At 38.6% G+C, this 12,796-nt stretch overlaps 1 protein-coding gene across 2 annotated transcripts; it reads left to right on the plus strand.

The window, feature by feature from the left end:
• The first annotated feature begins 237 nt into the window (after nucleotides 1-237).
• Nucleotides 238-10,491, plus strand: vegfd (vascular endothelial growth factor D). Of its 2 annotated transcripts, XM_016566763.1 has the most exons (7): nucleotides 238-1,802; nucleotides 7,447-7,645; nucleotides 7,736-7,926; nucleotides 8,377-8,510; nucleotides 8,956-9,059; nucleotides 9,281-9,402; nucleotides 9,928-10,491. In XM_016566763.1, the coding sequence occupies exons 1-6, from the start codon at nucleotides 1,713-1,715 to the stop codon at nucleotides 9,376-9,378; spliced, it is 816 nt and encodes a 271-aa protein (XP_016422249.1). In that variant the 5' UTR covers nucleotides 238-1,712; the 3' UTR covers nucleotides 9,379-9,402; nucleotides 9,928-10,491. The 2 variants fall into 2 exon arrangements, with proteins under 2 accessions (XP_016422249.1, XP_016422250.1); XM_016566764.1 differs by lacking the exon at nucleotides 9,281-9,402.
• The last annotated feature ends 2,305 nt before the right edge of the window (nucleotides 10,492-12,796 follow it).

A 12,796-nucleotide genomic window follows, 5' to 3' on the forward strand; every position in this document is an offset into this window, starting at 1 on the left:
CCGCTGAACGCCACTTTCTCGTGAACGTTCGTACCACAGTTAGCAGAAGCTAGAGATTACGGTTTATAAAGTTTTAAATATGGATATTTTTCTTACACAAACGCATCGATTTGCTTCAGAAGGCCTTTATTCACCCCCTGGAGCCATGTGGAGCACTTTTTATGATGGATGGATGCACTTTATTGGACTTCAAAATCTCAACAGCCATTCACTGTATTATAAAGCTTGGAAGAGCCAGGACATTTTTTAATAGATTGTATTCGTCTGCAAGAAAAAAGTCATAATACACAGTATATGCTAGTACAACTGTGTGAACTTGAGGGAAATGGACTTTATACATCCACTAAAAATCACCTTGGGATCAGTTGTTAAAAGTAATTATAAACAGCTCAGAAAAACATCATTTGTTTGCAGATACCGGTGTGTGATAATTTCATATAATACACTGACATTCATATTTTAAGTGTGACTTAAGGGTACCAATATTTGTGGGGCCACATATGCAAAATGTTACTCCAATTATTTCTGATATATTTCTGATGGTTACAAAGTCATGTATTACTTTTAATCTATGTATTTCTTGTAATGTTTTTTAATAATGACCTTTTATTTGAATCTATTAATTTCTGTTTTTATTTTGTATTTGGCTCTTCACATTGTATCCGATCACAACATTATTTCCTTTATCCAATATCTGTGTCATTTTAGATCTACATTTGACCACACAATTCATCCACATTTGATTAAAGTGATGTTGAGAATCTACACAAACAATCTAGTAATAGATTCCTTTGACCGCTGATAATAGATTCTTTTGAAGCTTTTAAAGTTAAAGCATTCAGATGATCCGATAGAGCTCGTAGAGTGTGGGTGCAGAGAGCGGCACTCACAGCCCATTACGCTGCATTAAAACTCCCTCTAATTCCCGACTAGTATTACAAGCTCATTGTTGGGTCTGCCTGAGAGTGACGCACACACACAGATAACAAGAGAAAGGGCATGTCAGCTTAGTTCCCCTCCTATTTCATTCCACTACTTTGCTGCATTTAAGTGGGATATTGGCTGCATTCAGTCTCTCTTCTCCACGCACTTTCTCTCTCTCCTCCCTTTATCCCTCCGTTCCCCCTTCCCTCCTCCTCCTCCTCCTCCCCCTCTTTCACTCCTTGCCCTCTGTAGAGGTCTGGATCACATTTAAAACCACATGTTCTGTGTGCGAGCAACTGAGCCTGGAAGTCGGCAAGCAGGAAACGTGGTGACAGCAGAGTGGGACTGGAGCACACAGCGACGGGACAGACATGCACGCCTCCCAGACGGCCTTGCACGCACTGGTGGCTGGAGAAGACTGGATGTGATTTTGCAAACACATATAGTTTGACACATCTGGATTCGTGGAGACACTGGGCCAAATCTGGCCAAGACAGATAACAGCATCAAGGGGTTGTCCTGATCAGAGAGAATCGCAGAAAAAAGGAAAAAAAACTGCTAAGTCCTAGACTAGCACTGATTGATGTCTCATTCTCCTCCTCTTTTTTTAAAAGAGGAGAGCCCATTTGGCTCCGGAAAGCTCGTTGTGACAGGTCTCTATTGGTGCGCCTGTGTGGTCCAGTGTGAGAAACCTGCTTCGTGATTTGTGAGTGTGCGTGAGTGTATACGCAGACTGGCCTCCCTCGCTGTTCAGTCACTGGACGGTATCCTGGAGAGTTAGTAGCAGGATGAAGACACAGAAATGTGCTGGACTTCACATGTTGTTACTCCTGTATGTCAGACTGATGCTGGCCGTGGACGCCTACAGACCCCAGAGAGTAAGTATGGCATCCCTCAGCAGACATGTAGAACACCAAGTGCAGCCATAACCTCAGGACATTTTGTTTGTTTACAGTCAAATTTGAATGATACTGAGGTTTAGTTGAAAATAGTTTTCATTTTTATAGGTTTTCAGTTGTTATACATATTAAGTTGGGAGGTCTTTAAAATGCAGAGTCTGTCCATTTACACTCTTAAAAATAAGGGTTGCGAAAGCGGGTTTTCCAACGATGCAAAATAAGAACCAAAGTTCTTAAAATAACTGTTTTTTCTTAGTTCTTAGATCATTTTAAAAATCTAAAGAACAGTTATCCACTGTAAAGAACCTTTTGTGGAATGGGAATGTAGGTTCTTCATGGAACCATAGATGCAATAAAGAACCTTTATTTTTAAGAGCGCACTCACCCTTATGTCATTCTAAACCTGTATGACCTTCATTCTTCTAAGGAAGACAAAAAATTTATAAAGAATGTCGATAAAACAGCATTAGACCTCACTGACATTTTTCAAAATATCTTTTTTTTAAAGTGATTTTTTATTACTTTAAAATGGCTGATCCAAGAGGATTTAAAGTCATTTTACACTGACTCACTGAGCAGGGATCTGTGGCAAGCTCAGCAGGGCCGGATGGGGCCTCCTGCTGTGACCTTAAGGTCCCTTACTAGCAAATTCGATCATTTTTCTATATGTTACTGTGCAAAGTAAGGCTTGAATCAATCTGAAGTAAATGACAATGTTCAGAATTGCAGTCTTCGAAGTAAGATAGATGGTTCCTCTGGAAGCACACTTGGGAACTCAGTGGCTACTAGTGAGAGTTTCAAAAGACAAGCTGCTAAGGCCATTCATCTGTTTTTCTGTGCGTGTTTATCAATGGTAGGTTATGTAAGAAGGGTTATGAGTTCCAAGCAGTGGCGCAATAGCCTAATATCCAATTAGTTTTTACAGATACACTACATAAAGAGGCTGTGTTAGCATATGTGTGTGGCATGTAGCCTGGTATCCAAGTGCAGCCTGAGGCATTGTAGGGTCTTTTATATGTTCAAGCTCTCAATGTTCTCATCCGTCTCATTTCTTCTTCCTTGTTAGGGGCCTCCACCTCATTAATTTTGCACAGTTGTAACTCATATTCTTACTTTCTTTTAAATCCCTCCTCATACTCTCACTCTTTCTGTTTGTTGTTGCATCGTTTGCATGGGTAAGTGAAAGCAGACGGCTCCACCCTAACATATTGAAGAGATCATAGATGATCATGTCAATACACGACAGCAGGATGCGAGACTTCTCTAGTGATGACTTCCATATCGCGTGCCAGCCCTCTCCATCCCGACCTCGGCTGTTTTACTTGCCACGCACTTTGTGGCTTACCCATCTCATTAAAGCATTATTGGAAGTCCTTCGGCCCCTATTGCCATTTTTTATTCGCCTTTTTTGTGGGACACACCCGGTGTGTAGTAAACATTCAAAACCAAGCCAGTGCTGGTTTTTGCCTGCTTAACTCAATATTCTCAATATTGAATGAGAGGTGGCAGACTTCAGGGTTTGTATGTGCTCTCCTGCCCCATGTGTGCGATCTACTCCATAAACTCTTGCTCTTCTTGCTCTTCGATGCATTGACCAGGGGTGCGTTTACCAAAAGTAATGGTCTTAAGTTCAGCGGTACCAAAAAAGTACCCACTTAGCCAATTAATATCAGCTGGTTAAAGCTGCAGTCCGTAACTTTTTGTGGTTAAAAATGATCAAATATTTGAATATCAATATTTGAGCAACCAGCCAGTGTTCAAAACTACCACCTTACTTTAGCCCGATTCACAACGGTTAGCTTATTATAATGTTTTCTAATTTGAGTGGTACTGGTAGGAACTTGTGGGAAATTGGAGCATGCTGCCACTGCGTCATTAGATGCGTTCGACTTGAAGCACAGCCACAGATGGCAGTTAGAACTGAGAATAATTTGCTTTTTGGGTTAAAAGAATTTCTTAATATAAAATGCAAATGCTATGACAATTAGAGATTAGACTGTACAGAAATTGAAATCTTCACGCTAATACACACTACATACATATAGTCACGCAATGCTGATGTTGTTAACATTAATAATTTAAGAACAAAGTGTAATAATAATAATTTGCACGGTTTGATGTGATATGAGCTAACCGATCGTTAGATTTAATCACCATTGGTAGCGCGTTTTATTGTAATGCTTTTTTCCTCAGTTGGTCAGAACAAACGTGGCAGACTTGTTACTGCTTGTTCAGATGACAATATCCAGTGAAAATTCTTATTTGGGTCATATATTCCAAGATGTAGGCTAGAATCTGTGATTCCTAAGTACAGTATCCACAGCGGTGCGGTGACTGACAGCCACACATACACCTCAAAACATAAGATTCATCCGCACTGGAGTCGTGCCGGTGCACAACCCACACAAGGAAGATAATTCTGCAAATAACTGCAGTTGCAGGTTTCAAACAGAGATGGAGACAAAGAGGCAAAACTTACGGACTGCAGCTTTAACGAAATAAGTAAAAACAATTACAGATAAATTTTGAGTAAAGTAAAGTGTAAAGTAAATGCTCATTTAACAATTTTTTTCAAGATGTATGCACATATGCTATCATTCAATTTTTTTTCTACTTCTGTTAAGAAAAAAATAGCATTGCACAGCATAAAATCTGCCTAGCAGCAAAACAAAAACCGTTATATTACTAACAATATTGACATTCTCCTTTCACTACAATCAATAGATGAGTCACAAGACAGTGCCCATTGTGTTTGTATGAAACAAGAGCGTGAATCTGCATTGTTACACAAGAGATACTAAAAAAGTAGCCAGATGAGCACACTGATATACAGCAAGAATATTAGAAAATATCAGACCGCAAAATGCCATGATTGACCAATAAGAAACATGCTCCAGAGAGAACCATGTAATGTGCATCATATCGGCATTATACTATACCCTACTCCCTAGGTATCAGTATCGCCACTGGCCACTGAAAGTGTGACCACTTATGACTTTGTCAAGGTTATTCTGCAGCTGTCACTAGGCACTTAGTACTGTAGTTATTCAATCCATGTTTTGCAAAACAGCCATGATGTTCTGTTCATATTGGTGGCACACGTCCCAAACTCCAATCCCTGAGATCTGTGTCTTCACTGAGCTTCTAAACAGGTGGTCCATACTGAGCTAATAGAGCGTATATTCCAGTTGTTTAGAGTGGGCTTCTGCCAGAGGGGGTTCCATGTGTTTGGCTACACAAGCTGGTAATGATCAAATATTTGAATATCAATATTTGAGCAACCAGCCAGTGTTCAAAACTACCACCTTACTTTAGCCCGATTCACAACGGTTAGCTTATTATAATGTTTTCTAATTTGAGTGGTACTGGTAGGAACTTGTGGGAAATTGGAGCATGCTGCCACTGCGTCATTAGATGCGTTCGACTTGAAGCACAGCCACAGATGGCAGTTAGAACTGAGAATAATTTGCTTTTTGGGTTAAAAGAATTTCTTAATATAAAATGCAAATGCTATGACAATTAGAGATTAGACTGTACAGAAATTGAAATCTTCACGCTAATACACACTACATACATATAGTCACGCAATGCTGATGTTGTTAACATTAATAATTTAAGAACAAAGTGTAATAATAATAATTTGCACGGTTTGATGTGATATGAGCTAACCGATCGTTAGATTTAATCACCATTGGTAGCGCGTTTTATTGTAATGCTTTTTTCCTCAGTTGGTCAGAACAAACGTGGCAGACTTGTTACTGCTTGTTCAGATGACAATATCCAGTGAAAATTCTTATTTGGGTCATATATTCCAAGATGTAGGCTAGAATCTGTGATTCCTAAGTACAGTATCCACAGCGGTGCGGTGACTGAAAGCCACACATACACCTCAAAACATAAGATTCATCCGCACTGGAGTCGTGCCGGTGCACAACCCACACAAGGAAGATAATTCTGCAAATAACTGCAGTTGCAGGTTTCAAACAGAGATGGAGACAAAGAGGCAAAACTTACGGACTGCAGCTTTAACGAAATAAGTAAAAACACAATTACAGATAAATTTTGAGTAAAGTAAAGTGTAAAGTAAATGCTCATTTAACAATTTTTTTCAAGATGTATGCACATATGCTATCATTCAATTTTTTTTCTACTTCTGTTAAGAAAAAAATAGCATTGCACAGCATAAAATCTGCCTAGCAGCAAAACAAAAACCGTTATATTACTAACAATATTGACATTCTCCTTTCACTACAATCAATAGATGAGTCACAAGACAGTGCCCATTGTGTTTGTATGAAACAAGAGCGTGAATCTGCATTGTTACACAAGAGATACTAAAAAAGTAGCCAGATGAGCACACTGATATACAGCAAGAATATTAGAAAATATCAGACCGCAAAATGCCATGATTGACCAATAAGAAACATGCTCCAGAGAGAACCATGTAATGTGCATCATATCGGCATTATACTATACCCTACTCCCTAGGTATCAATATCGCCACTGGCCACTGAAAGTGTGACCACTTATGACTTTGTCAAGGTTATTCTGCAGCTGTCACTAGGCACTTAGTACTGTAGTTATTCAATCCATGTTTTGCAAAACAGCCATGATGTTCTGTTCATATTGGTGGCACACGTCCCAAACTCCAATCCCTGAGATCTGTGTCTTCACTGAGCTTCTAAACAGGTGGTCCATACTGAGCTAATAGAGCGTATATTCCAGTTGTTTAGAGTGGGCTTCTGCCAGAGGGTGTTCCATGTGTTTGGCTACACAAGCTGGTGAGAGAGAAGAAAATTGAACTTTATGGCCTGACAAGCCTAGCACGAAGCTCTAGATAAATTCTAAAGATTGAGAAATCTAGAGAAATCCAGCACTTAGGTCTCACAAAGTCTGTGTGCAATTGTCCAGTCAGCAGAACTATGTATGATGATTCAAGGCTCCATTTACCCATGCTGAAGGCTGCACTGTCATGTCAATATTTAATATATGTATATCTTTAACAAGTTGTAAGGGAACACACTGTGGATTATATTGAGGTTGTAAAACTAAGGATCTGTATGGTCTGATGCAACCCTGCATATTCATTGGTGGCAGAACTACACGAGGAACAGCTGCATCCTTTCCCTAGTGTAACACCGATTCTTTACACAGCCAAAAAATGCAGAGAAAATCCAATGTTGATTATCACTACTGCCCTCTAGTGCATAGAAAGAAAATTTTCCTTTTAATGTGCATTCAGATTTTTTTCTTTTTAAAAAGTTGTAGCCTACCACTGAAGAAATTAGTAGCTGTGTGCTATATATCTAGTAATGCGTTGTTAGTTATATCCTACTGGTTGGCCTTTTATTATGGCAAGACTTCACATACCTCACAGACAGCAGGATGTTTGTATGATGCAAGTCTTTGTAGTAAGTTGTAAAGTTGGGAAATAAAGGTGTTTCTAATTTGTGGGCATTCATTTTTAATCCTTCTATTTATCTAACTCCCGCTGTGATGATCCATACTTTTGGCTGAATTTTGCTCAGCATGCCTCAAACAAATTCTTATAAAAATGTTTTAACTCTGTATTCCAATCAGCAGCCCTCATTCTTTTCACATTCAAGATTGCATTTCTCCATAGGACATAAACCAGGAGAGGTGGGAACAGGAACTAAGGGAAGCTGGGAGTCTGGATGAGCTTCTTATGTTGACCGAGTACCCAGACTGGAAGCTGTGGAGATGCAGGCTCAAGCTGAAGCACTTTGAATACGCCACTCCGCCTGAGAACCGCAGGTCAACTCGCTATGCAGCCGCTTCGTTCAGCCCAGAGATGTTAAAAGGTTGAGACCCTCTTGCAAACATAATTGCGAACATGTGATGTCTAAGTACTGTACATAGATTTGTGTACCTAAAAAGTACCTTTTTTTCAGATATTGATGACGAATGGCAGAAAACACAGTGTATGCCCAGAGAGACGTGTGTAGATGTGGCAAAAGAGCTGGGCACCAATACGGCTGTGTTCTTTAAGCCCCCGTGCGTCTCAGTCTTCAGGTGTGGCGGCTGCTGCAACAAAGAGGGAGTTACCTGCCGTAATACAAGCGTGACTTATGTCAATAAAACTGTGAGCACTACTCATTGCATTGCGTGGGTATTACATACAAATTAATGTCCAATACAATTTGTTTGTACTTGCTCATTTATATGGAAATGATGTGCAGTTCATTCAATATACAAAAGGGTCTTAAAGGGACAGTTCAACCAGATATTAAAAAAATATATATCTGTCATCATTTACTTACTTTATTTACCCTCATACTGGCCACTTTTATGGCGCTTTTGTGTCCTTTTTGAAGTTTTAAAGCCATGGCACCGGTCGATTATAAATGAATGGAAAAAATCGACCGGAATCATTTTTCAAAATTTCTCCTTTTGCGCTCTACAGTAAAAAAAAGTGGTTTGGAACAACATGAGGGAGAGCAACAATATTTGGCTGAACTATCTCCTTAACATGTGTTAATGTGTACATTCTGTTCCACTTAACTGTTTGTAAAAGATATCCTCTTCCTCACAGATTTTGAGTGTGAGTCTGGCTCCGTACAAAACTGGACCAGAGCCCGTGCTGGTGAAAATAGCCAATCACACTGAGTGTATGTGCCAGGAACATTCGCTGATCCGCAGACATGTTCGTGAGAAGCACAAGAAGAGGTTAGTAAAAGAATAGGTTTGTGTGAAACTGGGTGTAACCTTGACATGGAATATTAGGTATACAGTGTAATATTCAATAATAGCTAATGTTTCTTTAGTTAACAGTTTTAGAAAATTCCAGACTGATTACAAACAGGTAGGGTTGGATGAAGTTATCAATGAGGCAATCAGCATTCCCCTACACTTACACTGAGTGCAATGCATTTTTATTGAAATTGCCTGGGTCTTTCTTGTGGTGTAACATCAAACTCCTTGAAATGTTAGACCCAACCCTTATTTTTCCAGTGCCATGCTGTGTTATTCACTGTTGATACAACAATGTTGCTCTTGGAGAAATTACAGATTGGGCCTGCTGAGTGGCCGCCATATGTATGAGTTCAAGTGCTTGTTGGCATAATAATATGTCTGTGTGTGTGTGTGTGTGTGTGTGTGTGTGTGTATGCAGTTGCTCTCCTACACGTAAGCCAGAAGACAAGAGGCTGTGCAACAAAGGTTTAATATGGGACTGGATGGCAGAGCGATGCGTGACGTACCCCACCAGTAAACAAGGTCAGTGAGTAATTGATTTCAACTCACGTATTGCCACTTCCTGTTCTGGCCTAATGCACGGATGCCTCGGTTACTTTTTATTATATGTTAGTAGCTATATTGCAGGAACTTTTATTCAAAATAGACCCATTAAGGCACACGCAAGAACATGTTTTTTTTGCACATTTATTACATCTGCGATAAAATTTTTATTTTATTTATACTTTTTTTTTTTATACCAGAGCCTCTGTCTACTGTCAGTGAGGAGGACTGTGAGATTGATGTAGAGCGATGTGAATGTATTCCAAAAGTATGGACACACAGATTACACCATACGTGACAAGATTCAACAAATCTTCTGAAGGTAGAATGATTTTCAAAAATATTGGATATTAAAACTCATGTAAGGCCTTATGTTTGAATGAAAATTACAGTTTATTTGAGTGTTTTTTCACTGTACATATTCTTTATTTTTTATTCTATTTCATTACATTTTTTTTCGAATACTTGATTCTGACTGATCAGTCACGGCAAACATAAACTGGTGCCATCTTGCATCTCATTTATCGATTGTATTTAAAATAACCTCAGAGGACTTCAGGAATAATTTTACTGTATTATTGTTCGGGTCTTCGTTTTTTAAAGATATTATACAGATAAAATGATAAGCAAATATTTCAGAGCAAATATTTCATGTCCATGTATTTAGATGGTAAACAGCCATCTAATATGTCACTCCACATCGGGTGATAGAAGTAAAGTGCTTGTCATTCAGTTGTAAGCACAGAATGTTATTAGGATTCATGGCAAATATTAATTTACGGAGGAATGTTTGGACTATTTCTTATGATTCCATAATGACACTCAGTTTCATTCATATTTGTTACAGCAGCAAGAGAGAAAACAACGATGAACACAACGCCCTGACAATCTGCAAATGCCGAGCGCACAGACTGCAAAACACCATTTAATTTATTTATCTCTCTATTTATATCAAATAAAAATACTTTATTACATTTATTCACACATCTCATCGGTAACATGGCAGCGATAGCTTTCTAAATATAAAAACAATGCTGCTTTTCTGTTTGAACACATGAAAAATGATATCTGAGGTAAATGTGTCCTTTGCACTGAAGACAACGTTTCACCCTAAAGGATGTCTGTGAAATTTCTTAGATATAACTTACATCTAAAATAATTATATTTAAGTATAAATTATAATTTTTCAAAATGTTCCCTGGTGGGCTAATAGGGTCTATGTGGGTTCACGTCGTGTTTCCATGGCACAAGAGGAGTCATACGGGATGGTGTACATACAAAAGTACTTCATTACTCCACATGCATTGAGGAAATGGCCAGGCCTCTGTTTAAATTGATGTGTTCACAACTGAGCATGCTGCCAACAATTAAACAAATTATGTATTGGAGATGAAAGCTGTTCAAATAAAAAACGGCAAATTTAATAAATAGGCCTATGATTGTGATGTTTTCACAGAAACCATTTTAATGTAGTGTATGAAGTATTTTCAGAGGAAAAAATGAGTCATTGGCATAAAATCGTAGCATTCCTGTGCTCTTATAATAGGCTACAGCTTCAATCACTTTGGTTTGTTTTAGCTTTAGTATAACCTGAAATCCATATTAATCCAACAGTGAATGGTTCATTTCAATAGTGCTTGATTAAATTAAGGCAGGGGCTAATTGTCACAAACACCATGGGCCTCATTTATAAAGTGTGTGAAGGCTCAGATTTGATCTTAGAGTGTGCGTACGCTTAAATCCACACCAACGCTCATATTTGTAAAAACTGCCTTTGATGTGGAAAAGTGCTTAGCGTCACGTCAGCAGGGTCTGAGCAGACGTACACACTTGAAAATGTAAGCTGTTCTTGCAGCTTGTTGTTCTAAATGAAAGGATTTGGACGATGACTGGTGATCTTTTATATGTTAATGACATTAATTAGGACTAGGAGTCGTTTACAAGGCATGAGAGCTGAAACCATTCAGTTAAGCGCAAGTTCAAGATCATTTGCGATTCAAAGATTTCACAACTGAAAGATAGGCGTACGTGCGTTTTCTGTGCCTACGTTCATTCTATGAATCACACGTACGCATATTTGAGAGATGATCGAAAGATCAAATTTAAGATGGTTTCTGCACAGAATTTTATAAATGAGGCCCCATATCTCTATTTAACTATGAAACAAAAACTTTTAAATTATACTCATTTTTGTGGTTTAATGAAATTTTTTGGGCTTTGTACTTGTTTAAAAGTTGCTCTTAAAAAGTATATGTTTACTGAACTATATCTTTCTTTCTGGACAATAACATTGGACATATTTAAGGTATGTTCTTCTAGAAATAGACTTTTAAAAATACACTTAACCTGAAAAACAGTTACCAGGGTGATGACTAGCCTGTCTATCCTGTACCTAGATGTCTTCTATTAGGTTAGAAAATGAAGAAGAAAGCAGTCAGTGCAACCTGACAAAACTGAGTGCACCTACAGTAGTCAATTAATTGTATTGGTGACTGTTCAGTAGCCTATACCTGTATGCTTTGTAGGTGGTTTGGTCTTGAAAAGTCAGATGAAAATTTCCTGTAGATTTCTGTTCCAGTTTTGCTTCTTCTGTTCCTGTTTATATGCTACACAAGTATTTCTAATTCCTTGGTGACTTTTCTTTATGTAGCCAGTAATGCCCAGCTAATTTTCTCAAACAAAGCGCTAGTGTCCATTCTTCCTCCGGTAAGATTTCCACGGAAACAGTTACAGTAGGCTACACTTACTCACAGTAGGCTCAATAATTAACACAAAACTTTTGTAAAAGCACCATGACTCATATTCTGATGCGTTACCCTGTCTGATGATAACTAGCTACCTGAATAACAGATGTCAAAGCTGACTCCAATTAAACTAAAGTGACACAGTAGCCTATACCTGTATGCTTTGTAGGTGGTTTGGTCTTGAAAAGTCAGATGAAAATTTCCTGTAGATTTCTGTTCCAGTTTTGCTTCTTCTGTTCCTGTTTATATGCTACACAAGTATTTCTAATTCCTTGGTGACTTTTCTTTATGTAGCCAGTAATGCCCAGCTAATTTTCTCAAACAAAGCGCTAGTGTCCATTCTTCCTCCGGTAAGATTTCCACGGAAACAGTTACAGTAGGCTACACTTACTCACAGTAGGCTCAATAATTAACACAAAACTTTTGTAAAAGCACCATGACTCATATTCTGATGCGTTACCCTGTCTGATGATAACTAGCTACCTGAATAACAGATGTCAAAGCTGACTCCAATTAAACTAAAGTGACACGTAGTTGGCTCGCACATAAAGGACAGTGTCGCGAAAGTAGCCTTTCTCTCTTTCAGTAGCTTTTCCAGTCGACTAATTAGGCTAGTTTTCCGATGAGTAGAGATTTAGCATGACAAACCACTAAAACTCTATTCTTTTCCACATTAAATTGCAACAGCAGCTTCATATTGACGTGAACTAAAATCGACTCGCCGATGTGTAGAAAAGTTGCTTGTAGCTTGAGAAGTTACAGTCGCCACTCATTATCAAAGCAAGTCTAAGTTCAAATGCTGTAAATTTCTTCCAAAATACAGGGCTGTGACAGGTGTGGTCGTGATACATGGGTGAACAAACCATGCACTGAAAGGGGCTTATTTCCTGAAATGAACTAGGCCTACTTTCCACATATATTCCACAGAAAAGACAACCTGCCACTCCTGACATTTTCACTCAGACACTTAAT

Source organism: Sinocyclocheilus rhinocerous, unplaced genomic scaffold (assembly GCF_001515625.1).
Source record: "Sinocyclocheilus rhinocerous isolate Xijiao unplaced genomic scaffold, SAMN03320098_v1.1 scaffold1413, whole genome shotgun sequence".
Lineage (NCBI taxonomy): Eukaryota > Metazoa > Chordata > Actinopteri > Cypriniformes > Cyprinidae > Sinocyclocheilus > Sinocyclocheilus rhinocerous.

Coding starts and splice junctions, on each gene's coding strand:
- vegfd (XM_016566763.1), top strand. CDS start 1,713: ATGAAGACACAGAAATGTGCTGGACTTCACATGTTGTTACTCCTGTAT. Junction 7,927..8,376: donor TGACTTATGTCAATAAAACT/GTGAGCACTACT, acceptor TCTTCCTCACAG/ATTTTGAGTGTGAGTCTGGC. Junction 8,511..8,955: donor CGTGAGAAGCACAAGAAGAG/GTTAGTAAAAGA, acceptor GTGTGTATGCAG/TTGCTCTCCTACACGTAAGC.